Genomic DNA, 26967 nt, shown 5'->3' on the forward strand with positions numbered 1-26967 from the left:
ACTCTGGCCAAAGTCAATCAGAACAAGATTTGGACCGTTCTCTAACTACACAATGTGCCATCGTAGCCCCTTTTCTTGGGGGAAAGAGAGGGTCTCGTCCCCCCAAAATGAAGGAACCCTGATCCCCTCTGTTCCAGACCACATGTCCTTTCCCCAGTCCCATCACTTTTGAGTTTGGGCTGTGCTTATCTGGGGGGTTATTTGCCAAAGTGCTCATCCTTCCCAAGAAACGTAATACAGTACGATCACAGGGTTCGCTTGCAAGGGGTTTTGTACACCCAAAGATTGCTTATATCCAAACCCTGGGGGGGTGGGGAGAGAGAGAATCCCAAACTACCACAGACCACGTGCCCAGCAAGGCATACCAGAAAGCAATGTGGAGAGCTTAAAAGCTATTTTTGCGCCGGGCGACCCAAGCAGAACTGGCGCAAAAGAGCTTTTAAGCTCTCCTCCTTGCTTGGGGGGCAAGGCTTGCTCCGCGTGTCGGCTCTGGGATGTTTGTGCGAGATTCCTCACCATAAAAAATGGGATGTCCCAGTTGTTCTGGTCTCCTTATGCTCATGGGCCTCTCTTCCAGGGGTGACGTATGCCCAGCTGGGGAAAGAAGTGATCCTGACATGCGCTGGAGCGAGTCCCGGGTAGGTGTCTCCAAGCAGTCGTGGTCCTTTCCAGAGGGATCCTGCAAGACCTCTGAGTGCGGGAGGGGAGGCAAGAGCCACCTTGGGACAGGCCAGGGTGGTTTTCTGGGCCGCTTGACATGGGAACAGAGGGCATGTTTGCAGACAAGACGCCGCTGCCTCTCATTCATCCTCATTTCGGCTTTCTGGCTTTCAGCTCCTCAGTGGAATGGCGGTGGAACGGAGGCCCCGTCCTCCCAGAAGACTCGGTGGTGCAGGCCGGACAGCTTCTCCTGTCCCACCCCCAGCTCTCCTCCGAAGGGGTCTACAGCTGCCACGACACCAGCGGGGTCCTCCTCAGCTCCACTGTGCTCCGTCTCGGACGTAAGTTTGGGGTCGGCTGCACCAGAGGCGGAGCGCGGTGGGTGCAGTGGGTGCTGTGCACACTGGGTGCCATCCTTGAAGGGGGGGTTGACAAAATCCTGGCTGGGCCCGATCGTGGCCACACCAGATCGTGCACCCTCGCCTGGCCGCCGTGGCGGAGCACACCCCCCCAGCCAGGTGCAATTGCCCAGCCCCCTGGGGAGAGAACGGGAAAGAGGCAGGCGAGCAAAAATGGAGGGGGGGGAATGGGTGCCGCACACCCCGTCCCATCCCTCCCTATGGGCAGTTCCCCAAGTGCCAGAGAGGCTTCCTCCACCGCTGGGATGCACAGATTCGTGGCAAGGTAGGGAAATTCTTGGGAATGAGGGCAGAGCGGTTAAGAACATAGGAAGTCCCATCGAACCCAGAATTGTCTCCACCGGCCAGAGTTTCAGGCAGAGTGTTTCTCCCAGCTTGAGAGATGCTGAGGATTGAACCTGTCGTAATATTCTGGAAGAAACTTGAAAATGGTCTTGAAGAAGTTGCTAGGCAATGGAGAATTTCCCCAGCAACAGGTGCCTTTATTAGGGCATGTGACCAACTATGTTGCTTTATTTGTTTTTATTTATTTACTAATGATCAGCGTGGGACACGGGTGGCGCTGTGGGTTAAACCACAGAGCCTAGGACTTGCTGATCAGAAGGTCGGCGGTTCGAATCCCTGTCACTGGGTGAGCTCCCGTTGCTCGGTCCCTGCTCCTGCCAACCTAGCAGTTTGAAAGCATGTCAAAGTGCAAGTAGATAAATAGGTACCGCTCCGGCAGGAAGGTAAACGGCGTTTCCGTGCTGCTCTGGTTCGCCAGAAGTGGCTTGGTCATGCTGGCCACATGACCCGGAAGCTGTACGCCAGCTCCCTCGGCCAATAAAGCGAGATGAGCGCTGCAACCCCAGAGCCACGACTGGACCTAATGGTCAGGGGTCCCTTTACCTAATGACCAACGTAAAGTTTCGTAAATACAGTGGACGCTTGGGTTGCGAACGTGCTCCGTGCGGGATGCACATTCGCAACCCGCAACAGCACGACTGTGCATGTGCAGGTTGTGCTTCTGCACATGCGCAAAGCGCAATTTAGCGCTTCTGCGCATGCACGAACCCCGAAACCTGGAAGTAACCCATTTCGGTACTTCCGGGTTTCGGCGGGTCCGTAACCTGAAAAAACGCAATCTGAAGCGTCTGTAACCCGAGATATGACTGTAATAAAGACTCTGAGAAACAGAACCAAATGGTGTTTATTCCTGTAATGGGAATTTCACTAAGAGATAGCTAGAATGCTGATGCTGTAAAGAAGTAAAAGATGCAGGAAAACCTTTCTGTAAAAGGAACTCTGCTTCGGAAAGAAATGGCAACCCAAAACTAGATGCTCACGCACCCACAGAACCTTGAACGTTCTGCATACAATGAGCTGTGGCCCTTCCCCGATTGCTGGCCTGGCCTTGAGCTTTTGCCAGGAGTAAAGGGCTGGCCTGGGATGCTAGCGCTGGGCAGCTGGGCCTCCCCTGAACTTAGGTAGGAGGTGGGAGCCATTGGAGGAAGGCCAGACATGCTCCCTGCCCTGGTTGCGCCCTTACTCCAAGCCGCATCTTGCTTCTCCCACAGGCCTGCCGGGGAAGCCCTCCATCTTATGCACGGCATCAAACTACGAGGACCTTTCCTGCTTCTGGGCTTCCACCGTCGAGACCTTCCTGCCCACCAGGTACATCACTTCCTACAGGTAAGGCCGTGCACCTCTGGGTCTGCGGAAGGGGTTGGGGGCTTGCGTACCTGCGCCACAACTAAGAACACACCTCCAGCTGGTGTGCAGCATGGCAGATTAGTTTCTGCGTTCATAAAATCACGGAATTGTACGGTTGGAAGGGATCCTTGAGGGTCATCTAGCCCAACCCCCTTAGCCCAATCACAGATAAGACTCCCTGACAGATGCCCCCCCACTCCACTTAAAACCTTCCTACGCAGGAGAGGCCACCACCTTCCAAGGGAGTCTGATAACGACGCTTATCGTCAGGAACGTCTTCCACGGTTAGTCGGAATCTCATTTTGTGTCATTTGAGTCTATTGGTTCGGGTTCTACCCTCTGGAGCAACAGAAAACATGCTGGCCTTCTTGGAAGATGGCTCTCAGGGTCCCCAAGGAGATGGCTTCAGGCACCAGGCCCGCCAGCAGACGAAGTTGTCTGCAAACATAACATGAAGGCCCTGCTGTGTAGGAATCCCTTGCAGAGCCAGGAGACAGTCAGGTTGTGCATGTCAGGAGTTCAGCCTATACTCAAGTAGGACCCTGTTAGAGACACATCCCCGACTGGCATGTTCCCTCCCTCCTGGTCAATCGTTCGGGAGCTTCAAAAGCTTTCTTCTGCCCGAACATCATAGCGACCGATGCCAACAGACACCGGCACACTTAGGGATCCGCAGAGTCTTCGCAGTTCGCATAACAGACCTCAGCAACTCAGCATTTTGGCTAATCTACCTTATTTGCATATAAACACACACGGAGCACTGCAACATGGCTCCCTCTCTCTCTGGCATCAGACAGCAAAGAGCAAATAACAAAGGACAATAGTAACACAAACACAGTAACACAAACATCCTGCCTCCATCACTTCCCATCCTGTGGAGTCAAAACGTACACTGTCATGTGAAAGACAACAATCCCATGACTGCAGTCATGGAGCAGGAATTCTAACAGTGCATCCACAGCGGTGACCAGAGGAGGAATGACCGCTGGGAGGATCGCCGAGAGAAGAAACGCCCTGATGCATCTGCAGCAGCACAACCAGACGCCTTCCTCTGCCTCAGCTGCAACAAAATATGTCTCTCCCTTATTGGTCTCTACAGCCACTGCAGGTGCTATAACTCCCCAGCAGCTGGTCTTCACCCCCAAAGACACACTTCTTCCTCATCTCCTGAGACAGTGGGATGCCAACAGTATCCTCATTTCCTCTCTCGGTCCTCTCTTCTTCGGCCCAAACATCCCCAACTTCCAGAAGTATTCCTCCTAAGTCCTTGTTTCCAGACCCTTCATTTTCATGGTCTGCCTCCTCTGTGATTGTAACGCTGATCAAAGGAATGTCCAGGCCAGGGCAGCTCTCTTCCCACACTTGGACCCATTTCTCAGTTATTGCAGGCAGAGTAGAGGGATCGGGTGGGAGATAAAGGTTAGGGTGGGGCGGCAGAATTCTGGCTGGCTTTCCTCCCTCTCCTTGCATTCTGACTTTACATTCTCCTGCCTTGCAAATGCTGTGTTCTTTTCCAAACCTTGCTGGCCGGCTGGCTGGGAGGCCCTTCCCCCCAAAACAGCACGCGGCTTTCCATTGCTTTGTCCAAATCGATACTCACCAAGAAGAAGAAAGATTTGTGTCTTTCCAGACGAAGGGGAAAGTGCTGCCTGGACGGAAAGGGAGGCGGGGGCCCCTGATGTCTCCACCCGACATTCCAGAAGGGTGGAGTAACCGAGAGGACGCTTCCAGGCCCACCAAGTCCACCGCAGGGAGGGAGGGGGGAAGGGGAGCTGAAGCCCCTCTGGCACCTTTCCGACACAGTTAGCCAAGCCGTCAAGAACCCAAAGTCACTCTCCCTCCCTATTAAAAAAGTGAGGGGTAGCTCCCAGTTGTGATGTATGGAAGTGAGAGCTGGACCATAAAGAAGGCTGATCACCGAAGAATTGATGCTTTTGAATTCTGGTGCTGGAGGAGACTCTTGAGAGTCCCATGGACTGCAAGAAGATCCAACCTCTCCATTCTGAAGGAAATCAGCCCTGAGTGCTCACTGGAAGGACAGATCCTGAAGCTGAGGCTCCAAGACTTTGGCCACCTCATGAGAAGAGAAGACTCCCTGGAAAAGACCCTGATGCTGGGAAAGATGGAGGGCCCAAGGAGAAGGGGACGACAGAGGACGAGATGGTGGGACAGTGTTCTCGAAGGGACCAGAATGATTTTGACCAAACTGCGGGAGGCAGTGGAAGAGAGGAGGGCCTGGCGTTCTCTGGTCCAGGGGGTCACGAAGAGGCGGACACGACTAAATGACTAAACAACAAAAACAACAGCTCCATGGTCCCAGCAGGAAGATCTCTTGTGGCGTTCTTCAAGAAGGGAGCGCCTGGCTGGGGTTGACTCCTTCCCCCCCCCAAAAAAAAAATTTTTATTCATTTTATAACACAACTAAACAACACAAACAGAAAAACAAACAATACAAGCGAGTTCTTGTCTTATCCTTATTTTTTCTAAACATTGTTAGGTGAGCTTCCCCAAGTCCCCCCATCTGATTTTCATTTTACCTCATCTTTAGCAGTTAACATATACAGTTTTAACCATTTTTTTTCACACTTACCATTACCATAAAAATCTTCACATTTTATCACTTACAAATAATACTATTTTAAAAAACACTATCTTCTACTTCTAACCCTACAGCCTATATCCACTTCCAAAGCTATTCTAAGATTTAAATATTAACATATTTTTCAAATATTCTTTCTTTATTTTTTTTTAAAAATAATTTTTATTAACCGGCCAATCACATCAAATCACATCACATAAATTCCGAATTACAAAGCCGAATTTTAAATTTTGTTGAGGGAACCCATATTTCAAGATCCGAAGGGGGATTCTGATCATCTTCTTGCTACTGCGTTAATGTCCAAATCAGTCCAAACAAAGTTCATAATTCTATCCAGACTTATCTTGCTGTTTCCACATCACATCTTGTTCGTATATTTTCTCTTTTTTCTTTATGATCTCTTCTGATAGTCTCCTTAAGCCGATAAACACCAATAATAATCCTGTGTGAGTTTTTCCATTCTTCCAGTCCTCAAATCGAGATGGTTTCCATATATCATCACCTTCATAGATAACAGCACTCTTTCCATCATTAATTACAGAACTGTCGTTCTTAAGTCCCACTGAGGAGTTTCATCCACAATATAAAAACAGCTCTATTTCTCTATTTCTCCTCCCAGACTTAAGTCCTCCGACAGAACTTCCCAATATGGCGACGGTATTTTTAACTGCGTCATTCCAAAGCCCTTATACATTCCACGCTCTTCTTAAAACATGCTCTGGTTCAAAAGTTTATCTCCACACAGCCTTAAATCCACAGCTTAAGTCCTTAAAACGACATTTCTGACTTGTGGGTGGGGGGGATTCTTGTTTAATCACATAAAGGAAAGAAAGGAAAGTTTTTTCCCCCTCCCCCATCAGTCCCTTTGCCATACCGAGTCTTGGCGTATCTTCTCATGATCTATACTTGTTCCTCCGACTCGTCTTGTTTTATCAGAGATCTCTTCTGTTTGCAGTCTTTACTCCCCCTTCTTCCTTGAAATATGTGCATTAGCTCCATCCAAATTATTTCTTTTGAAGTTCTTGCAGCTAGTGGCGCGGATCAGAGACATCGTCCAGGAGTGCCGAAATCCCACAGGAGGGCATTGTGCCTAGTGCCCCCATCCCCACAAATTCGGGGATGGTATAGGGCACAGCAGGCAAGGGCAGTCCCCCACCATAATCCAGGGGAGGTAGGGAGGCTATTTACCCCCATCACAGCCTCCAATTTACCTCGTGTGGGTCGGAGAGATGTTATTGTCAGCCATCTTCTGATGCGCCCCTAGTGGTCCCCCATTTTCCAAATATTCTTTAGACTTCTTCCACCGTCTCTTCTCTCTGGTCTCGGAGTCTCCCAGTCAGTTTGGCAAGTTCCATATAGTCCATCATCTTCGTCTGCCATTCTGGGGTTGACTCCTGGTCCAGACAGCCTGTAGGAAGAAGGAAGCAAGCTAACCCCCCCTTCTCTTCAAGGCACAGGAGAAGCCCCCCACTCACTCGCTGCTCCTGAGAGTCAGAAGTAGGAGGTGGTAGTTGGAAAGTAGTTTGGGACTGAGGATCTATCTATCATCTATCTATCTTAGGGTTACCAGATGTCCCTGTTTCCCGGGGACAATCCCCAGATTTGTGAATAAGTCCCTGGAGAAATTCCATCCCAGGAATGTCCCCGGATTTCATCTAATGTCCCCGGGAAACGATACGATACCATAATCTTTATTGTCATTGTCCCATACAGAACAATGAAATTGAAAAAAATCTACATCAGACCAACAAGCCTGCTATCCCAGCCTAGTTAGCCCCCTAAAAACTCTGATACCCCATAATTAAATACAATATACTTCCATTGAGACTACCTTACACTGCTTTTAAAACCAAAATCGCAAAAACCAACAGCCCAGAGCAGTTGGCTCTGGCTGGCTTCAGGAGCTGCTCGGAAGTCCCCATGTGATGGTGGTGCAGGGACTCAAAGACGCATCTTCCGGGCTGCCTCCACCTTCCCTGACCCAGCAACTAAGCTGGGAAGGGAGGCTTCACGCTGCCTACTGGAGCAACCCTGATCCCAACTCCTACTTGCGTGCAAGCAGGAGTGGGGCAGGGATCTCTCAGCTGTGAAGGGAGGCTTCACGCTGCCTAACGGAGCTTGCGTGCCAGCAGGAGGGGGCAGGGATCTCTCAGTTAGGCAACGGGAAGCCTCCCTTCCCAGCTGAGGGATCCCCACCCCCTCCCACTTGCACACAAGCAGGAATGGGATTGGGGCTGCTCCGATGGGAAGGGAGGCATTGCGCTGCCTGAGAGATCCCTGCCCCCTCCTGCTTGCACGCAAGTAGGAGTTGGGATGGGGCTGCTCCAAAAGGCAGTGTGAAGCCTCCCTTCCCAGCCAAGGGATCCCTGCCCCCTCCTGCTTGTATGCAAGTAGGAATGGGATTGGGGCTGCTCTGATGGGAAGGGAGGCATCACTCTGCCTGAGCCTCTCTGTCGCTACCGCTCTCAGCCCTCCTTCTCCGCCTTGCATGCCTGACCCACCGCGCACCACTTCCCCACCACCACCACTGAAGAACCAACAACTCAGGGGCTGCCCTGGTTCATGGAGAAAGGAGATAGAAGCCTCGGAGGAAGGGGAAATGTGGTGGTTGAGGTCAAGGTAGCGGCCACCCCTCTGCCACCGCCATCACTGCAGGATCATCGTCCAAAACGCGTCGTATTTAATGAATGAATGAATGAATGAATTAAAGTGTCCCCGGATTCATTGAAAAAAATCTAGTAACCTCTATCTATCTATCTATCTATCTATCTATCTATCTATCTATCTATCTGTCTATCATCTATGATCTATCTATCATCTATCTCTCTATCATCTTTCTCTCTATCATCTATCTATCTATCTATCTATCTATCTATCTATCTATCTATCTAATCTATCTATCTATCTATCTATCTATCTATCTATCTATCTATCATCTATCGATCTATCTCTATCTAGGGGGGTGGGGTTTCATTTCCCCCGCAGTAACAGGGCAACATCTTTTACTTGATCCTATGCTAGCCCAGCTGTCAGTGTAAAACGTTAACAATCCACATGTCGCGATAAACTGCAGGTCTTCTTAGGACAGCAGTGAGGCAAATCCCGTATTTTTCTGCATATAAGGTGAGGATTTCTTATTAGAAAATGACGTGGAAAATTTGGGGTCATCTTATACATGGAGAGTGCAGAGGGTGGACTGGCGACTGGTTGCTGCCGCGAGCAGGTGATTGTCATCAGCGAAAGGGCGGGTGATTGGTGATTGCGGCAATTGTTGATAGGCTGGCGCTGTGGCAATTGGGGTGCGATTGACAGCTGCTGGCGGTGATCGGGCAGTCAATTGGTGGCTTCGGCGGCACTCGTTATTGTCAACGATGGTCAGGCGGGTGAGTGATTTTAGGCAACCCCCCCCAAAAAAAGCTCAAAAACCATGGGCAATCCTCCCCCCCAAAAAACTCAACAACTCTGGGCGATCTCAATTTGTAGTTCCCCCAAAATAGGGGGCATCGTATACACAGGGGCGTGTTAAACATGGAAAAATACAATCATTGCTTCCAGTTGGGGGGCGGGCAGCCCCCCCTTCAAAACCTGGACCCAACAAGTGTGGAATATAGCACTTAAGAGGTGCTTAAACTCCCCATCAGAGGATGGTAAGAGGAAGAACAAAGAAAGATTGGCTTGATCCATATGTTCTCGATTTACTTCGTTTATTACCAACAATACTGTACAGTGGTGCCTCGCAAGACGAAATTAATTCGTTCCGCAAGTCTCTTCGTCTTGCGGTTTTTTCGTCTTGCGATGCACGGTTTCCCATAGGAATGCATTGAAAATCAATTAATGCGTTCCTAGGGAAACCGCTTGCCAGGCTGGCGGTGCGGAGAAGGGCTTTTCTCCGCACCGCAAGCCTTCAGGACAGGTACGGGAACAGAGGGGAAGGCGCGCAGCGCTTTCCCTCTGTTCCCGGGGCTTGCGTGGGAGGAGGGTTTTTCCTCCCCGCCGCCAACATTCAGAACAGCATTCTGAATGTTGGCGGTGGGAAGGAAAACCCTCCTCCCACCCCAAGTCTTCAGGAAAGCCATCCGATGCCGCGCGGCGGGAGGAGGCATCCCCCCCCGCCCGGCATCGGAGCTTCGTTCCGATGCCGTGCGGCGGGAGGAGGCGTTCCCCCCCCGCCCGGCATCGGAGCTTCGTTCCGATGCCGCGCGCCGGGAGGAGGCGTTCCCCCCCGCCCGGCATCGGAGCTTCGTTCCGATACCGCGCGCCGGGAGGAGGCGTTCCCCCCCGCCCGGCATCGGAGCTTCGTTCCGATGCCGCGCGCCGGGAGGAGGCGTTCCCCCCCGCCCGGCATCGGAGCTTCGTTCCGATGCCGCGCGGGGGGAGAGAAGGCGTTCCCCCCCGCCCGGCATCGGAGCTTCGTTCCGATGCCGCGCGGCGGGAGGAGGCGTCCCCCCCGCCCAGCATCGGAGCTTCGTTCCGATGCCGCGCGGCGGGAGGAAGCGTTCCCCCCCCCGCCCGGCATCGGAGCTTCGTTCCGATGCCGCGCGGCGGGAGGAGGTCCGAGGACAGTGGGGAAGACGCGCTGCGCTTCCCCGCTGTCCTGGAGATTTCCCTATGGGCTGTCGTCTTGCGAGGCAAGCCCATAGGGAAATTCGTTTTGCGAAGCGCCTCCAAAACGGAAAACCCTTTCGTCTAGCGGGTTTTCCGTCTTGCGAGGCGTTCGTCTTGCGGGGTACCACTGTAATTTAGCAGCCATTATGGAGAAATTATCTTAATGATTTAGATTGAAGTGTGCCCTGTGGATGTGAGCTTAATCTGTAATGTAAAAAAAAAATCTGAGCTTGCTTTGATGCTCACAAGACTGTTGTAAGATGACACTTTATGGTTTAGTAATTGTTTTTAAAATTTTCGTTATGAGGAAGTCCGTTCCAATGTCAAACGGCTCTTGCCATCAGAAAGTTATTCCCGAAGCTGAGATGGAATTTCCTTTCTTGTGAATCCATTACATGAAAGGCAATTCCAACTCAGCATTGGGACCGCCACTAAAAAGACCCTGTCATTAGTCAACGCCAGCTGGGATCCACCAGCAGGACTTCCCCATTTTATTTTATTTTATTTTTATTAATTTTATTTCAGTTTTCAAAAAATTACAAATACGCACCTTACCATCACATACTTCCAATACAAATACATATTAGTCTTCCCTCCCCAACCCTTTTGTGGTTTCTTATCTTATTTAAATATTTAACACTACATTTTCCCACTTTATTCCATTTTAAAGTTATTCTACAATTAATCTTGATAATACTTTTAATTGCTTGATTTGAGTTGACCTTACTAATGCCCTTACTTGCATGCCATGATTTTTCGAATATTCCACAAATGTTCCCCACTCTTTAATAAAAATAAAAATAATTCCTCTTGGTTTCTTACCACACCCATTTATTTTGCCATTTTGGCATAATCCATCAATTTAATCTCTTGATTGGAACAGCATCTCCTTCCACCTTGGGGCAAATACCATTCTGGCTGCGGAATACAAATTTTGGTTCCCCGAAAATGAGGTCTTGCAGGCACCCCAGGCCAGCTGATTGCCAGGGAAATTGCTTTTTAAATGTGCAGGGCAAGGAAATGATTCTCCTGACAGTCATTGCGATGCTAGGGGATTGACAGGTGCTCACCTGCCAAACTTGGCTGGTGGGGGAGGTGAACATCTGGCTTCCCAGCCAAGTCGGTTCCCCACTCCAACTAGAGGGGATTTTGCCTCCCCTGTGCCGTGCATCCACCTCTGCCATAGAGCACATCTGGAGTTTAGAAGGAATGTGGGCAACCTTTTGTGGTGTTGGGCAAGCCGGGCGTTGACATGCTAGCCCAGTGGTACCCAAAGTGGGCTATAGCAGCCCCTCAAGGGCAGCGGGACTACCTAGAAGGGGGCTAAGAGGCAGAGTACACTGAACTTTGGAACTCGCTTTCTCAGGAAGTCCCTGGGTGGCTTTAAAAGAGGATTAGTCAGATGTCCCAGTTTTAATCTCTTTTAGCATTTTAACTTCTTGTTATGTTTTAAACCAGGGTTCTTCGTTTTCTTGTTTTGTCCTTTTGTGATATGTTTTGACGTTGTTGTTTTTGGAATCAAGTGGTGAACAAAATGAATGAAGGAATAATAGGTATCCGCTCTTGACTCTGAAAGGAGGCTGCCTCCTTCTGGCCAAGCCTTGGCATTACACTGAAGCAGCCGGCCAGAGTGCAGTGCCCTTCCTTTGCAGGACGGAATGGGCCCTGGTGTGGGTGCTGGCCGGCCGCAGGGCACGTGCCCCCCCCCCCGCCATATGCTCAGCAGGAGCACGGCCAAGGTGGCCTAGGAGGTGACATCAGGAGCTGTGAGCCAAAAACCCCCAGGATCAAACCTCCCACCAACACAAGCTCACCAACCAAGTGCCGTTTTTCATCTCTCTCTCTCTCTCTCTCTCTCTATCTATCTCTATCTATCTATCTCTATCTCTATCTATCTATCTCTATCTCTATCTATCTATCTCTATCTCTATCTATCTATCTCTATCTCTATCTATCTATCTATCTCTATCTATCTATCTATCTCTATCTCTATCTCTATCTCTATCTCTATCTCTATCTCTATCTCTATCTCTATCTCTATCTCTATCTATCTATCTCTATCTATCTATCTCTATCTATCTATCTCTATCTATCTATCTCTATCTCTATCTCTATCTCTATCTCTATCTCTATCTCTATCTCCCTATCCCTATCCCTATCCCTATCCCTCTTCCTCCCTCATTGCCACTGTTCTCCAATATGGTGATGAGAATAATAGCTCCTCTCAGGAACTCCCTGCCCATTGAGATGGGGAAGCTATTTAATCCCTTCTAAACTCTCCAAAATGTACAAAACTGCCCCCAATATATGTTGGAGATGTGGAGAATCAGGTGGAACAATGCTCCACATGTGGTGGTTTGTAAAAAGTTCAAATCCTTTTTATTGGGTATTACGGTTCAAAAGCACTGTATTATTGGGTATTACGGTTCAAAAGCACGTCAAAGTGCAAGTAGATCAATAGGTACCACTCCGGTGGGAAGGTAAACGGCGTTTCCGTGTGCTGCTCTGGTTCGCCAGAAGTGGCTTAGTCCTGCTGGCCACATGACCCGGAAGCTGTACGCCGGCTCCCTTGGCCAGTAAAGCGAGATGAGCGCCACAACCCCAGAGTCGGCCACGACTGGACCTAATGGTCAGGGGTCCCTTTACTTTTACATTTTTATGGTGCCGGATTTTCTCAATGCTTTCTCCCTTTTTCTCCTGTTTTCCCCCAGGAGTGGGTACCTGAATGTTGCATCCAAGAAGCAAAGGTGAGTTCTTGTGGTCCAGCCCTTTGTCTCAAGACTGTCATGTTTGCGTCCCAGGGATGCCCCAAGCGATAGCTCCTTTGGCTTCTCTTGCAGAAACTCCGTTACAGGGAAGACTTTCCTTAGGAATCCTCCTATGGAACCCAAATCTGCCTCCCTCTGGCTTGGGCCCATTCCTCTTAGCTTCAGCTGAGCATTCCACCTCTTATTTCTGACCTCCTTTTAAATAAGAATATAAATAGTGCTGCCTGGATCAGGCCAGTGGCTCATCTCTCACAACGGCCAACCAGCTGCCCCAATGGGAAAAAGCCCACAAGCAGGACTCCTCAAGCACAATAATTTTGTTATACAGTGGTACCTCTGGTTGCGAACGGGATCCGTTCCAGAGGCCCGTTCGCAACATGAAAAGTGTGCAACCTGAAGCACTGTATCTGCGCAGGTGCATGGCACCATTTGGCACTTGTGCACATGCACAAAGCGTGATTTAGTGCTTGTGTGCATGCGCGAGCAACGAAACACAGAAGTAACCCTTCCTGCTACTTCCGGATCGCCGTACCACGCAACCTGAAAAAACATAACATGAAGCAAACGTAATATGAGGTATGACTGTACTATTTTAACTTTGGTTTGTTTAAAAGTTTTTCTTGTTTTTGTAAACTGTTTTGAGAGTTTTGGTGGGTTGTTGTTTTTTTACAACCAAGCAGTGTATAAATTTTATGAAATAAAAATAATAGATAAAAATGAGAGCAGCTCTCCCCTCCTGCGATTCAAAGCATCTGGTATTCAGAAGCACCACTGCCTCCAGCTGTGGAAGCAGAGCCTAGCGCAGCAAATATTTGCAAACTCAACTCTTTTATCGTTTTAAAAGCATCACAGCACAACCCTATACATCTCCCATTGAATTTGGAAGGACTTAGAAAGTTTGCCTTTTGAAGAAGGGACTCAAGATGGTTTGTTTCTCTCAAAACCGCCTTTTCCAGGAGACGACTGGGAGGTTTCAGAGGGATGTTGTTGTTGTTGAGTCGTTTAGTTGTGTCTGACTCTTCGTGACCCCCTGGACCAGAGCACGCCAGGCACTCCAGTCTTCCACTGCCTCCCGCAGTTTGGTCAAACTCATGCTGGTAGCATTGAGAACACTGTCCAACCATCTCGTCCTCTGTCATCCCCTTCTCCTTGTGCCCTCCATCTTTCCCAACATTGGGGTCTTTTCCAGGGAGTCTTCTCTTCTCAGGAGGTGGCCAAAGTCTTGGAGCCTCAGCTTCAGGATCTGTCCTTCCAGTGAGCACTCGGGGCTGATTTCCTTCAGAATGAATAGGTTTGATCTTCTTGCTGTCCATGGGATTCTCAAGAGTCTCCTCCAACACCAGAATTCAAAAGCATCAATTCTTCGGCGATCAGCCTTCTTTATGGTCCAGCTCTCACTTCCATACATCACGACTGGGAAAACCAGGGCTTGAACTATATGGACCTTTGTCGGCAAGGATGGTAGGCATTCTTTCTTCAGGCTGGCAGGACTAATGGATGATGGCCCCTGCTCCCTATCCTTTCTTGGATGCTTCCCATTCCCATTTCCCTTCGTCTTTTTCCCCACTGGGGCCTCCAGCAAAGGAAGACTTCCCATCTTGCAGCTGGGCTTGACTGCTCCTTCCTCTGTGCCCTCGGAGATTGCACGCCTCAGCCCAGCTGCTCCCACGATTCGCACACGATCACCTCGCCTCGTAGCATCGCACACCCAGAAGGATCCGTCTCGGTTTCCTTTCCCCACTTGTGAGGCTCCTTGCAACCTGCTTGCGACCTTCTGGGAATGCAAAAGCGTCTTGGCTCTGAGCCAGGAAGCAGGAAACCCCTGGCGTGCAAGTTTACTCCAAGGCACACAAATCACGCTGGCAGGCAAGATTCCTGAACAATGGTGATGTCATTTTGGGAAAAGAGCTGGGGAGAGTAGGGCTGACTTTCCCCTGCTCTCCTGAAAACCCTTGCAGGCCTCATTGACGCTTCTAGTCTAGAGCTAAACTGGTTCTCCAGGCTTAGGTCCCAATGCAGAAGTATGCAAGGCTCTTCAGCACATTGGGCACACAGAGGGTCGTGGTGCGCAATGATGGCTTTCAGTTTTTATCAGGTTTTTTATTTATTATTGTTGTTGTTGTTGTTGTTTATTATTTGTTGTTGTTGTTGTTGTTGTTGTTGTTGTTGTTGTTGTTATATTATACCACTCTATACCTGTGTGTCTCAGGGTGGTTCACATAAAAAGATCACAGTATATAAAATAAAAGAAATAACCCAATAATACACACCCACACACCCACACACACCCCAAGAGCCACAGTTTAAAAGGGTATGGTCAGGTCAACCAAAGGCCTGGTTAAAAAGGAACGTTTTTGCCTGGTGCCTAAAGGTGTGTAATAAAGGCATCCAAGGTTGTGGGACTCACTCTCTCTCTCTCTCTCTCTCTCTCTATATATATATATATATAATTAGTTTTTTAGCATATCATTTTCAACTGCTATTTAACATACTTTTCTATCTTGTGATCACAAGGTCTGAGTTGTTTCTTAGGAGACTATTGAGGGCTGTGTTCCCCCTCCATTCCTTATGAGGAACGGCTAAGGGATCTGGGCATGCTTAGCCTGGAGAAGAGGAGGTTAAGGGGTGATATGATATCCATGTTCAAATATATAAAAGGATGTCACATAGAGGAGGGAGAAAGGTTGTTTTCTGCTGCTCCAGAGAAGCGGACACGGAGCAATGGATCCAAACTACAAGAAAGAAGATTCCACCTAAACATTAGGAAGTACTTCCTGACAGTAAGAGCTGTTTGACAGTGGAATTTGCTGCCAAGGAGTGTGGTGGAGTCTCCTACTTTGGAGGTCTTTAAGCAGAGGCTTGACAACCATATGTCAGGAGTGCTCTGATGGTGTTTCCTGCTTGGCAGGGGGTTGGACTCGATGGCCCTTGTGGTCTCTTCCAACTCTATCATTCTATGATTCTATGATTCCATTGTAAATGCCTCTGAATGCCAACTGCTGGAAACTGCAGGAGGAGAAATGCTCCTGTGCTCCGGTCCTGCTTTTGAACATCTTATCCCCCCCCCCCCAGACACACTTGGTACTCTTCCCATACAAAATCTCTCACCTTCTGAAATGGTGGAACTCCTAACATGTGATTATTCTGACTGTGTAGATCCACACAGTCCACCAAGCTGGTACCCTCCAGATGTTTCAGGGATGCTGACTGGGGAGATGGAAACTGTAGCCCAAAACATCCAGGGAGCACTCGATTGGTAAAGGCAGGTGCAGATTGTCTCTTGGGGTGCAACCAGTTCTTGCATCATCACAATCGTGGCCATTAAGAGATTTGGGGAACTTGAAAACACAGGGATTTCTTTGTGCCCTGTTGAGTGGCCCTAGAAAAGCAGCTGTTTCATATATATATATATATATATATATATATATATATATATATATGTTTTTTTTAACATATTTTTTCCAACAATCATATAACATAACATCTTATCTTATACAATGTTTTAGACTTCCGTCAACACCTCTGGTGATTTCCCATTCTTTATCACTTATTCTGCATTTCTTAATTTCTCTATTACTCTTAATTATCATTAACTAACAATTCTCCTCATAGTCTTTCTTGAAATATTTCAAATAGTCCTCCTTACAAAACTTCCTGCAGTCCTAGGAGCTTAATCTGTTCATTACAACTGCTTTTCAAATAGTTCGTGTATATTTACTCCAGTCTTCTAAGAATCTCTGGTCCTGCAGGTTTCGAATCCTTCCTGTTAATTTATCCAGTTCTGCATAGTCCATCAATTTCATCCGCCATTCTTTTGTCGATAATTCTTCTTGCTTCCATTTTTGTGCCAATAATATTCTTGCTGCCGAAAAGCAGCTTCCATTTTTGTGCCAATAATATTCTTGCTGCCGAAAAGCAGCTGTTTCCTGCAGATTTCCCCCTGCGCTGGGCTGCGGAATAGAGGGTTGCACAGTGGTGCTCACTGGTCAGATCACGGTCTTTGCCAAAGCCTTCCTATCCCCGCTTCTGTCTCTGGCCAGGTCTGCGCCCATTGTGGAGGGGCCCTGCATCCAGGATCCTGCCCACCCGTTCTCCTGCACCATCCACCAGGCCATCTTCTGGTCCGGCTACTGGATCAACGTGACGGAGGTGAATCCACTGGGCTCCAACTTTCACCTCCTGAACGTCATCATGCAAGGCATCAGTAAGTCCTGTCCTTTGGAGGGGGGGAGGCACAGCAATGTCCTGGTTTTGCCGGAGCCATTTTCTTTGGTCCAGATCGAGTAGGCAGGGTGGAGTATTTCAAAGGCAGCTCTCTTCTTTCATTCCAGGAGCGATGCTTCTTCCAAACTATGTGCCCACCATCAGTCCAAAGCTGAGATCAGATAGGGCGGCGTTTCCAGGGCTGGCCGGCCAATCTCAAGGAAAGGGCTTCCTATTGGTGTTTTGCAACTTTGACCTGTTGCAGGACCTTAGCCAGACCTTAGCAGAGCATGCGCAGAGTTCCAGAAAGCAATTAGTTACAGGCAGGATGGACGAAGCAGGAACAAGACGCTGCTACTAGTAACTTGGTTACTTAGAGGTGTTTATTATTTACAGCAGACTCTACAAGTTACAGTGGTACCTTGGGTTAAGAACTTAATTCATTCCGGAGGTCCGTTCTTAACCTGAAACTGTTCTTAACCTGAAGCACCACTTTAGTTAATGGGGCCTCCTGCTGCCACTGCACCGTCGGAACATGATTTCTGTTCTCATCCTTAAGCAAAGTTCTTAACCCGAGGTACTATTTCTGAGTTAGCAGAGTCTGTAACCTAAAGTGTCTGTAACCTGAAGCGTCTGTAACCTGAAGCGTCTGTAACCCGAGGTACCGCTGTACTATATACAAGAACAGATACAGATACGGACGTTTACTAGCTGTCTCTCAACAAACTCCAAACGACTCTCAGAACCCAGAACACCACACTATCCAGTCAGTAAGGTCAGAAGTCATCATGCCTGTGTGAGACTTCACCCAGTGGTATAGCTGTATCCAAGGTCCAATAACTCCACTCTGCTCAGTCATCCTTGGCTTTTGGCCAACTTCTAATTGCTTTTTGTGAAGCTGCACAGAATGGCACATAGTCCAAATCCCAACACTGCCCACCTCCAGCGCTTGCAACACCCCTCTGCTTTGTCCCCCAGTCAAGCCAGACCCACCAGAGCATCTTCGGGTAGAGCCAGTGCCTTCAGAGCCCAACCAGCTGCAGGTGAGCTGGGAATACCCTTCCAGCTGGACCAAGGAGTTTCACTTCCTGCTCAAGTTCCGCGTGCGATACCGACCCGTCACCTCCACTTCCTGGGCTATGGTGAGTTGAGGGCAGCAGGAGCGGATGGAGCCCAGGGCTTATGCTCAGAAAGAGGAGTGTTGCCTGCCCGCTTCTGAAACTGTGGCTCAGCTGCCTGGCATTGGCCTGTTGTTGAATTATTATTTCATTGCTCTTGTTGTCTGCTGAATTTGCCAGTCCCATTACCTAGCAAAGGATCCAGGAGGACCCCCAAGCTACTCGCCCAGTCCTTCAGAGGGAGGGTAACCCCATCAAGAGCAGGCGATCTCCCATCTATCTGGTCTCGGGAGCCACCCACTTACAGTGGCTCAGTCTTATCTAGGTTGAGCATCAGACTGTTGGCTCTCATCCTGTCCGTCACTGAGGCAAGACAATGGTCCAGCACTTCCAATGCCTCACCTGCAGATGTAAAGGAGAAGCCAAGCTGGGTGTCATCAGCAGCAATCTGTGTTGTATTTGTTAGCGTTGAATGCCAACATTGGTATCTTGGTCACAACAGCAATGTCCTTATGAATGTCCTTGTTGCCAGAACTCCATTGTCCCATCACCTTCTCCTCCAAAAATATCTGGATTTAAATGCAAACTTCTGTTAACTAACAATAAAGTCTCCTTGATTCTTAGTATCTCTGTGAATCTTCACTGGCAGCTCTTTCCCCAAATTCCATGGAACATCTGTTTAGCCAGCTGTGCTCAGGGTTTTGTGGAAAGATTGTGAGCTTGTGAGTTTAGCACAACTAGATGGGCCGGTGGTTTGCTTCTGTATTTATGAGGTTCTTATCAGGGCTTCCCTTCCAAGAAGACCGATCCTGGTGGACAGGATCTGCCCCAAGGTCATTTATCCACCGTCGCCAATCTTGAAGTATGTGTCCGCAGGGGCTCACGGCTCACAGATCTATGGCCTGCTGTTGGTTGGTGGCATGAGCTGAGAGCACCCCTCCCAAAAACAGAAACAAAAAAGCTGCCTGACAGGGTGCCACATTCTGGGAAGCAGAGAGTAGGGGTCTCATCCTGCAGGTGCCCATTGTGTGTGTCCCGGATCTGCAGGTGGAGACGGCCAACGTGTCCGAGGTGATAACAGATGTCTTCCTGGGCTTGCTGCATGTGGTCCAGGTGAGCGCAAAGGACTTCCTGGATGCTGGGAGCTGGAGCGAGTGGACCCCTGAAGCGTGGGCCATGCCGGCCACTGGTAAGCAGCCCTCACAGCTGGGGGGGGGGGCATGTGCCTTGTTTGAAGGAAGCACTTTGCAAGGGGGTTCCAAGCACATACCATAACCTCACGTTTGTAGACGTTGCAAAGCTTGCAGCATTGAGCAGAAGAGACGTTAGCAGGGAGACCTGGAATTTGTTCAGATCCTGCGTGACGGAGCTTTCCAAGGGCTCAGGCGGCTTCCTGGATGGGGCTGCAGTGCAAATAAAGTGGATTAAAACACAAGGTCTCATCTACACTTAAATTTTGCTCTGTGCTTTCTTGACTCAGGTCTGCACTTTCCTGGTCTGTGTCTGAGCATTTGTTTGTTTGTTTGTTTGTGTTTGTTTGTTTGTTTGTTTGCCTGCCTCAGCGCTTTCCCCAGGAAAACCCATTCTTTAACACAGAATCAAAACAAACAGCAATTTGGGATTTCTGCATATATATTTTCCATGGTAAAGAGTGGGTTTTCGTGGGGAAAGCAACAAGGAAAAAAAAAAATGCTTTATTAATGCTTGGGCAGGGAGCTTTGAAATGCAGACCCCTACCTAGAAAAGTGACACAAAAGGAAGTCTGGATGTGTCCTGAATTGCTACATTTCCACTTTAAAAGGAAGAAGAATTGGACTTTTTTACTGTTTGCCAACTTGGCCAAGAAGCTTTTACCGGGTGACCTTGGGCCAATCACTGCCTTTCAGTCTAACCTACCTCACGGAGTTGTTGTGTGGATTAAATGAGGGTGGGAGCCATAATTCTGTCATCTCCCTCTTTCCCCTAAAATGCTTCTCTCTTTCCCCAGGACAAACTTTGGTACCCAATGAAACAGCCACTGCAGCCATCAAGGCAGAAAGACCAGCAGAGGAGCCTTCTCTGGCCCCCAACAATGGGCCCATTGGTAGGTCTCTCATTCTCAGGCCCAGAACTGGGGGGGGGGGGCATTATCTGACCTTTAAATGCAAAGGGGCTGAGCACAGGGATGGGGCTGGTATTTCCTTGTTTCCAAAGGCTGCTCTCTGCAACCCAACTGTGTTCGTGAAACAGAAGACCCCCTGGGAAGGTCAGTGCCCAAAGGGGCCTCATCCCCGGAGAGTGCTCTGTGCCAGGAGGACAGGCCAGCAGCCAGAGGGGGGAGGAGGGGAGAGGGGAATATGAGAGAGTGAGTGAGAGAGAGGGGGGGGGGAGAAACTTCCAACATTCCTCTTTTTTGGATGTCCGCAAATTCTAGTATCATTCATTCATTCATTCAATTTATATTTGTACAAAGACCTCAGGGCAGCGTACAACGTTTACACAGCACAATAATAAAAACATAATAATGCACAGCATAATCATAAAATCATAACAACAGTCTCCGCCCCCATTTAACAGGCCATCGGTTATTGAAGGGCCGAAGGGTAAAGAGCAATGTCTGGTGCCTAAAGACCAGGTGAGCCTCTCTGTTAGGAGAGAGGGAGGAAAACTTGGCCCTCTCCACTTTCCCCAGGCCAGGCATTGTTTATGAACTTCCATTGCATTGTCTTTGGGCATGAGCTGCGTCCTGTAAGGGTCCCCGTGGCCTCTCTGCACCCATCCTGCTCACCCAAGACCCTGGGCTTTGTGGCAGATCCGTGATCCCGGCCCATTCACCCTCCTGTCCTGTGTTTACTGTCCAGACACTTAATTCTGAGACCATTGAACCCACCTGCTATGGACAGTGGTGGTTCTGGCTTCGTTCCAGTCCAGCCATTCAAGACAGGGCTGCTTCTCAGACCTCAGCCTCTCCGTGGGGTCCTGGTAGATAACATTGCAGGATCAGGCATGTGTAGGTCTTGCCCTGGACTTGGGCAGTGATGGAGGGCACGTCCTTTACAGAGGCAGCCCACAAAGCCTCCCCTTGTGCTGGGCCTGGGGGTAACCCATTAAACGTGGTCCAGGTCCGATCCAGAATCCAAAGGTTCCACTGGGAGTCAGCCTGACAGGGCCAAGGCAGGACACGAGGCAGGAAACCAGGCAAGGACAGGTACAGGATCTCAGGCAGGATCTGGCACACAGCAATGTTGCTCCCACAACCTGGGGTGGGATCCAACAGCCTTTTATCTTTGTCGGGGTAATGGCCGGTCCTGATCCCCCAGCGACTCACGTCCCTGTTTCTCCCAAAGGTGAGCACTCCTCCTGCGAGCACTCAGGTCTCTCCTTCTCTCAGACCTGAGTCTCTGCAGCTCGGGAGACGTCGGTGGGTGACTAGACCCAGGGGCCGCCTCAGCCTCCCCTGACCCAACTGGTAGTGGAGCAGCTGTAAGTGATGGCCCAGCTGGAGGCAACGAGGTCATCCCCGCATCTGGAGCCAGGGCAGGATCAGGCCCCTGACTCGGCCCAGCTGGTGCTTGTTGTGGGGGAACCTGTGCAGACTGGGGCTCTTCAGGATCAGGCCCCAGATGATGCCTGAGGCAGAGGATGCGGTGCAGACGGAGTCTCCTTTTGTTACGAATCCAAGCCCGAGTCCCAGGCCATCACACCCCTTTCCCTTCTGCCCCTAACAGGCCACAGCGACCCCACGGAGAAGGTGGCGGTTCTGGTGTCGCTGGGCATCTTTGCCTTCTTCGTCCTGGCAGTGATTCTGGTCTTCGCCTTTCTGATGTGGTAAGTGTGATTTCACCCTCCCTTCTCTCCGGAGGGGATGAGGCCCTTCCTTTCCAACACTTCTGCTGGAGCGCCTTCCTTGGGAAGGACCAGTTCCATATTTGGGGGGCCTCCGAGCCCTCAAACCCTGGCTTCTGCCCTTGGCGCGGTTGTGTAAGTGGGTGTGGCTCAACCTACGGCGATGGGAGGCGGGGCCTGCTCTGTGGTGGCCCCCCAGTTGTGAGCAGGGACGGGGGAGAGATATGAGTCTGCTCACACTGGCAAGCCAGCCTACCGGATTCGCACTTTCAGAAACAGCACCCAAATCAAAACGCAGACCCACATCTCTGAATTTTGCAGTGGGGTTCTCCAGTCGAGTAATGTGTACTCCGGGATAAAGTGTGGATAAAAATGCATTTATTAGGGGAAATCGCTTTGCAAAAATATGTGCGTTAGGGGAAGTTACCTGTGGGTAATGGCCGGTGGGAAGTCTTGACGGGGGAAAGGTCTGGCTGCCACTTCCAGCCCCACATCCTGCAGGGGGTCAGGCTGGATAACCCTTTGGACCCCTTTCAACACAACAATTCTGTGATTGTGTCCTTGCCCCGTCCTCTTCCCAGCCTGGCCTGTTGTGTTTCGCTGGCTGGAATCCACCCCGATTCTGGAGACCGTCCACCTAAAACAAGACGCAAATTGGTTGTGTCTCCAAGGCTGGAGCTGGTGGGAGAGTCAGAATAAAGGCTTCCAGTTCCGGGGAAGGGAAGTCCAGATGGGCAGAGAGGGGGCTGGACTGCGTTGGCCTTGCTTGGAAGAGCCTCAGAAAGGCCCTGCCAGAGCAGAAGGCAGAACACAGCGAACTGCCACAACCTGGGCAGTTCATTCATTTAGATCAGCGGCTCCCAAACATTTTTGGGCCACTGTCCTCTCGGTTCCATGAGCTCATCTCTAGGCCCCTAACACCACCCAATACCCTATAAAAAGCGTTACAGTTTGCACAACCCACTAAGGAAGGCAGTAACACAATCAAATCCAAAACAGTAGCCATGTTATGCACGTTTATTGAAAATCAAATTTAAACTGTTTAGTTTAATGCAGCAAAACGGATGCACTTGATTCGGCCATGCCAACTTTTAAAAGTCTCTAGCCATTCACACCTCCAGCCTCCCCCGCCCCCGCTGCCCCCTTGCCTATTTGCACCCCACCCCGGTAATTCCCCCCCCCCAGCTAGTGTGGCCAGAATACCACGCACTCTGGGAACCACCAATTCAGATTAATAAAAATATATTTGCAGATAGCCCCCTCCTGTCAAATATCAAGGTGGCATATAAACAAATCTAGGGCGTTTTAAAAGTGGGGGGGGGGATATTGTTGTTTTCTATTATTATGTCATGCATTTTGTTTATATGCTGTAAGCCACCCTGCAGTCTTCGGATGGAGAGCGGTATATAAATTTAATAAATCATCATGTTAAAAAGTGCAAGAACGAAAAAACCAAAATCCTATGAAAACAATACAAAACAATTGTAGAATTGTAGAGTTGGAAGGGGTCCTGGGGGTCATCTAGTCCAACCCCCTGCAATGCAGAAATCTCAGTGAAAGCATCCATGACAGACGGCCACCCAACCTCTGCTTAGAAACCTCCAAGGAAGGAGAGTCTATCGCCTTGCAAGGGAGACCTGTTCCACTCCCGAACAGCTCTCATGGTCAGAAAGTTCCTACTGGTGTTGAGTCAGGATTTCTTGCGATTTGAATCCATTGGCCCCGGTCCTCCCCTCCAGAGCAGGAGAAGACATGGTCTCCCCACCTTCCATGGGGCAGCCCTTCTGATAGTTGCAGCTGGTTAGCCCACCTCCTCTCAGTTTCCTTTCTTCCAGGCTAAACGTGCATCCCATGGCTAAGCGCCCCCCGCCTCAATTCTCTCCCCTCCCCATCTTTCCCAGGGTCCGAATGAAGAAGCACAGCAAAGAGGCCACGAAAAACCACGACCTCCTTGCCGCTGCCATCCACATGAAGGCCTTGCCCAGTGAGTACAGCGCCTTGTGGGGAGGGCGAAGAAGGGGAGGGGGACAAGATGCTCCCCCAAGAGGGGATGGGGCAGGAGCATCGCCACCTCAGAGTGCACAGACCTCCTCTGGCTGGAAGCCTCCCTCTGGCATTGTCCTGGCGCCCGCAGGATCAGGCCACCCTCTTGCTGGCTGCTGACTATTCAAGGCCGTCTGAATTTGGGTGGGTTTCCTTATTTCCCGCTTCCCTTGTCAGGGGCTGGGCCTTGATTCTGGGGTCAACCCTACCTGGACTTCTGTTTACCTGAAAACAGAAGATCCGCCACCCCTTTTAAACTCTAAAAGCGTGGTCCATTCTCTCTGAGACGATCACTCTGTCTCCTTTCCCCTTTATATCTCTGACATAAAAAGGTAAAGGGATCCTTGACCATTAGGTCCAGTCGTAGATGACTCTGGGGTTGCAGCGCTCATCTCACTTTATTGGCTGAGGGAGCCGGCATACAGCTTCCGGGTCATGTGGCCAGCATGACTAAGCCGCTTCTGGCGAACCAGAGCAGCGCACGGAAACGCCGTTTACCTTCCCACCGGAGCGGTACCTATTTATCTACTTGTACTTTGATGTGCTTTCAAACTGCTAGGTTGGCAGGAGCAGGGACCGAGCAACTGGAGCTCACTAATGGTCAGGGGTCCCTTTACCTAAAATGTTCCACACAGAGCCCCCTGGCCATTCCTGGGAGCTCAGCCATGTAGACATTGCAAGCTTGCAGCATTGAGCAGAAGAGACATTAGCAGGGAGATTGCGTGACGGAGCTTCCCAAGGGCTCAGGCGGCTTCCTGGATGGGGCTGCAGCAAAGAACCGCCTGCAGGCTAGCAGATTTCATAGAATTGCAGAGTTGGAAGGGACCCCTGGAGATCATCTAGTCCAACCCCCCACAATGCAGGAATCTCAACTAAAGCATCAACTGCTGCAGGGAGCACAGGCAAGGCATGGAGGACGGAGGACTCTAGTCCTCAGTGTGGCTGCTGGTCTGTCTGATGTCAAGAGGCTCTCCTCTGGTTTTTCCTTCTCCCTGCACATCGGTTGTTTGGTTTTCTCTATTGCCCTCTTAGTTCTCATTCATTTATCCCATAAATCTATACACAGCTTGAATTTCTTTTTTAATTAAAAAAAAATATCAAAGTGGTTTACAAAGAGAGTAAAACACTAACCCGGCAGAGGGCCTTCTCAGTGGTGGCTCCCACCCTGTGGAATGCCCTCCCATCAGATGTCAAAGAGATAAACAACTACCTGACATTTAGAAAACATCTGAAGGCAGCCCTGTTCAGGGAAGTTATTAATGTGTGGTATTTTAATGTATTTCTAATCTTTGTTGGAAACCGCCCAGAGTGGGGTACAAATAATAAATTATTATTATTATTATTATTATTATTATTATTATTATTATTATTATTATTATTAAATTATGTGTAAAAGCAAGTCTTTAAAATGCACAAAAGATGCAATCGACAATAGACTCAAAACCCATTAAAACTCACATCAACTTTCTAAACTTCTGGGCGGGATTGTTGAACCGGAGATCTTTTTAGCAAGCGCTGGAGAACAGTAATGTTGTCACTGAGAAAAATCTGCAACCATAGTTTAAAACACAGAGAAAGCTAAAATTCTCAAACAAACAAAAACTCGCACCAGTTTCTTGGGCATCTCGGTTGGCTTGTCGAAGCAATAATGTTTTTCTCAGGCGATTCTATGACTGCTCCTCCTTCTCTCTTTCCCCTCCTGCAGAAGCTCAGATCTTGTAGCCAGGACCTTTCCCCCCTCCCCACTGGCAGCAGACCCCCCACGCCAACAAGAGGGACATCAACGCCACTGACCTCGCCAGTCGCAGCTACATATTGACTGGGGGGCACTGAGGACGCCCCTCTACTGACCCCACCACCATGGAAGGACTCACTTGGGAAAGAAGCTCATCAACAGGACATTTGGGGTGGTGTATTGGCCCTGGGGGGCACCCCTACTGGCTGAGCACCAGCCCCCCCCAGACCTCCTCTTCTCCCCCTGTTTCCACATGCAGACTGAATGCTGTTTTGGGACTGACCGACAGCCTCTGGACAGCTAAGGAGGAGGAGAATGTTGAGATTTCGTTGCCCACCGAGCCTGGCAGAGGGCGTCAGCGCCAGTAGGTGTTGGCTGGCACAGCTTGGGGCAAAAGGACCACACAAACCCCCAATCTGGTGCCCCCATCACCCGCAAGGAGCCAGAGCATGACTCTTGGGACAGGGGGACTTTTGGGGTACAGTGCCCTTCCCTCCACGGTTGCCCCGAGTCTAAAGGCAGCATCGCTTATGGAACCTGCTTCCCTGGAGCCCAGGCAGGGCATGGCAGGGGTGTATGTGTGTGTGGCATCTGCAGGGCATGGAGGATTGGGGGTGGGATCCTGCACCCCGTTCCAGGAAGGGAGCATCAACCAGGGGGAGACCTCAGGGGGCGAGGCGATGGCAAAAGCCTCCCCAGGAACCACAAAGGCAAGGAACCAGCATGGCAGAGCTATGGAATTGGGGGTTTTCAATATGTCACTGCTCCCAGCAGCCCCAGTTAGGATAATGGGAGCTGGAAGACAGAAACATTTGGAGGGTCCCCAGCCCTGAAGGAGGGCGGCCATCTGTGTGTGTGTGTGTGTGTGTGTGTGTGTGTGTGTGTGTGTGTGTCCGTCCGTGTGCACGCGTGTAAACTTGTACAGATGCAGCTACTCTCAGCGTTGGAAACCTGGAACTGAATTCTCTTTGTTGCAATGAATATTTAGCATATAGAGCTGGGAGGACATCAGATTCTGCGTGTATCGGTTCAGCTCAACTTCAGGGCAAAGCAAGCAGGATGCTAGAGCGTTGCACCCAAAGAAGAGTTTGGCACACTGTCAGCGTGCTGGAAATGCAAGGAGGCTGGGCTCACTAGGCTTCCACGCTCTGGCATTCAGAGGCAGCTCCTTACGGGATCCTGTGTGCGGGGCTGTGGGTGCAGATTCAGATATGATGGTAACACAAAAGCTGGGAAATACCTTGTTAGGTGTGGGTTGGGAATCTTAGTTTTTTGGGGGTGGTTAATAAAAAGGAAGCAT

General features: G+C 49.8%; 1 protein-coding gene across 5 annotated transcripts in view; it reads left to right on the forward strand.

The window, feature by feature from the left end:
* The window catches only part of IL11RA (interleukin 11 receptor subunit alpha), a 148421-nt gene extending 121760 nt beyond the window's left edge, over positions 1 to 26661 (forward strand). For 4 of the 5 annotated variants that reach the window (XM_081213086.1, XM_081213083.1, XM_081213085.1 and 1 more), the window contains 11 exons: positions 578 to 638; positions 835 to 1001; positions 2636 to 2750; positions 12687 to 12722; positions 16784 to 16947; positions 17925 to 18088; positions 19112 to 19253; positions 20052 to 20147; positions 21772 to 21871; positions 23791 to 23873; positions 25638 to 26661. In XM_081213086.1, the coding sequence (XP_081069212.1) occupies positions 578 to 638; positions 835 to 1001; positions 2636 to 2750; positions 12687 to 12722; positions 16784 to 16947; positions 17925 to 18088; positions 19112 to 19253; positions 20052 to 20147; positions 21772 to 21871; positions 23791 to 23873; positions 25638 to 25654 (1145 nt within the window). In that variant the 3' untranslated portion in view covers positions 25655 to 26661. Of the gene's footprint in view, positions 1 to 577; positions 639 to 834; positions 1002 to 2635; positions 2751 to 12686; positions 12723 to 16783; positions 16948 to 17924; positions 18089 to 19111; positions 19254 to 20051; positions 20148 to 21771; positions 21872 to 23790; positions 23874 to 25637 lie in introns of those variants that run through there. The other variant, XR_014012879.1, reaches the window with a different exon arrangement.
* The last annotated feature ends 306 nt before the right edge of the window (positions 26662 to 26967 follow it).

Source organism: Podarcis bocagei (assembly GCF_964188305.1).
Source record: "Podarcis bocagei genome assembly, chromosome: 11".
Taxonomy (NCBI): Eukaryota; Metazoa; Chordata; class Lepidosauria; order Squamata; family Lacertidae; genus Podarcis; species Podarcis bocagei.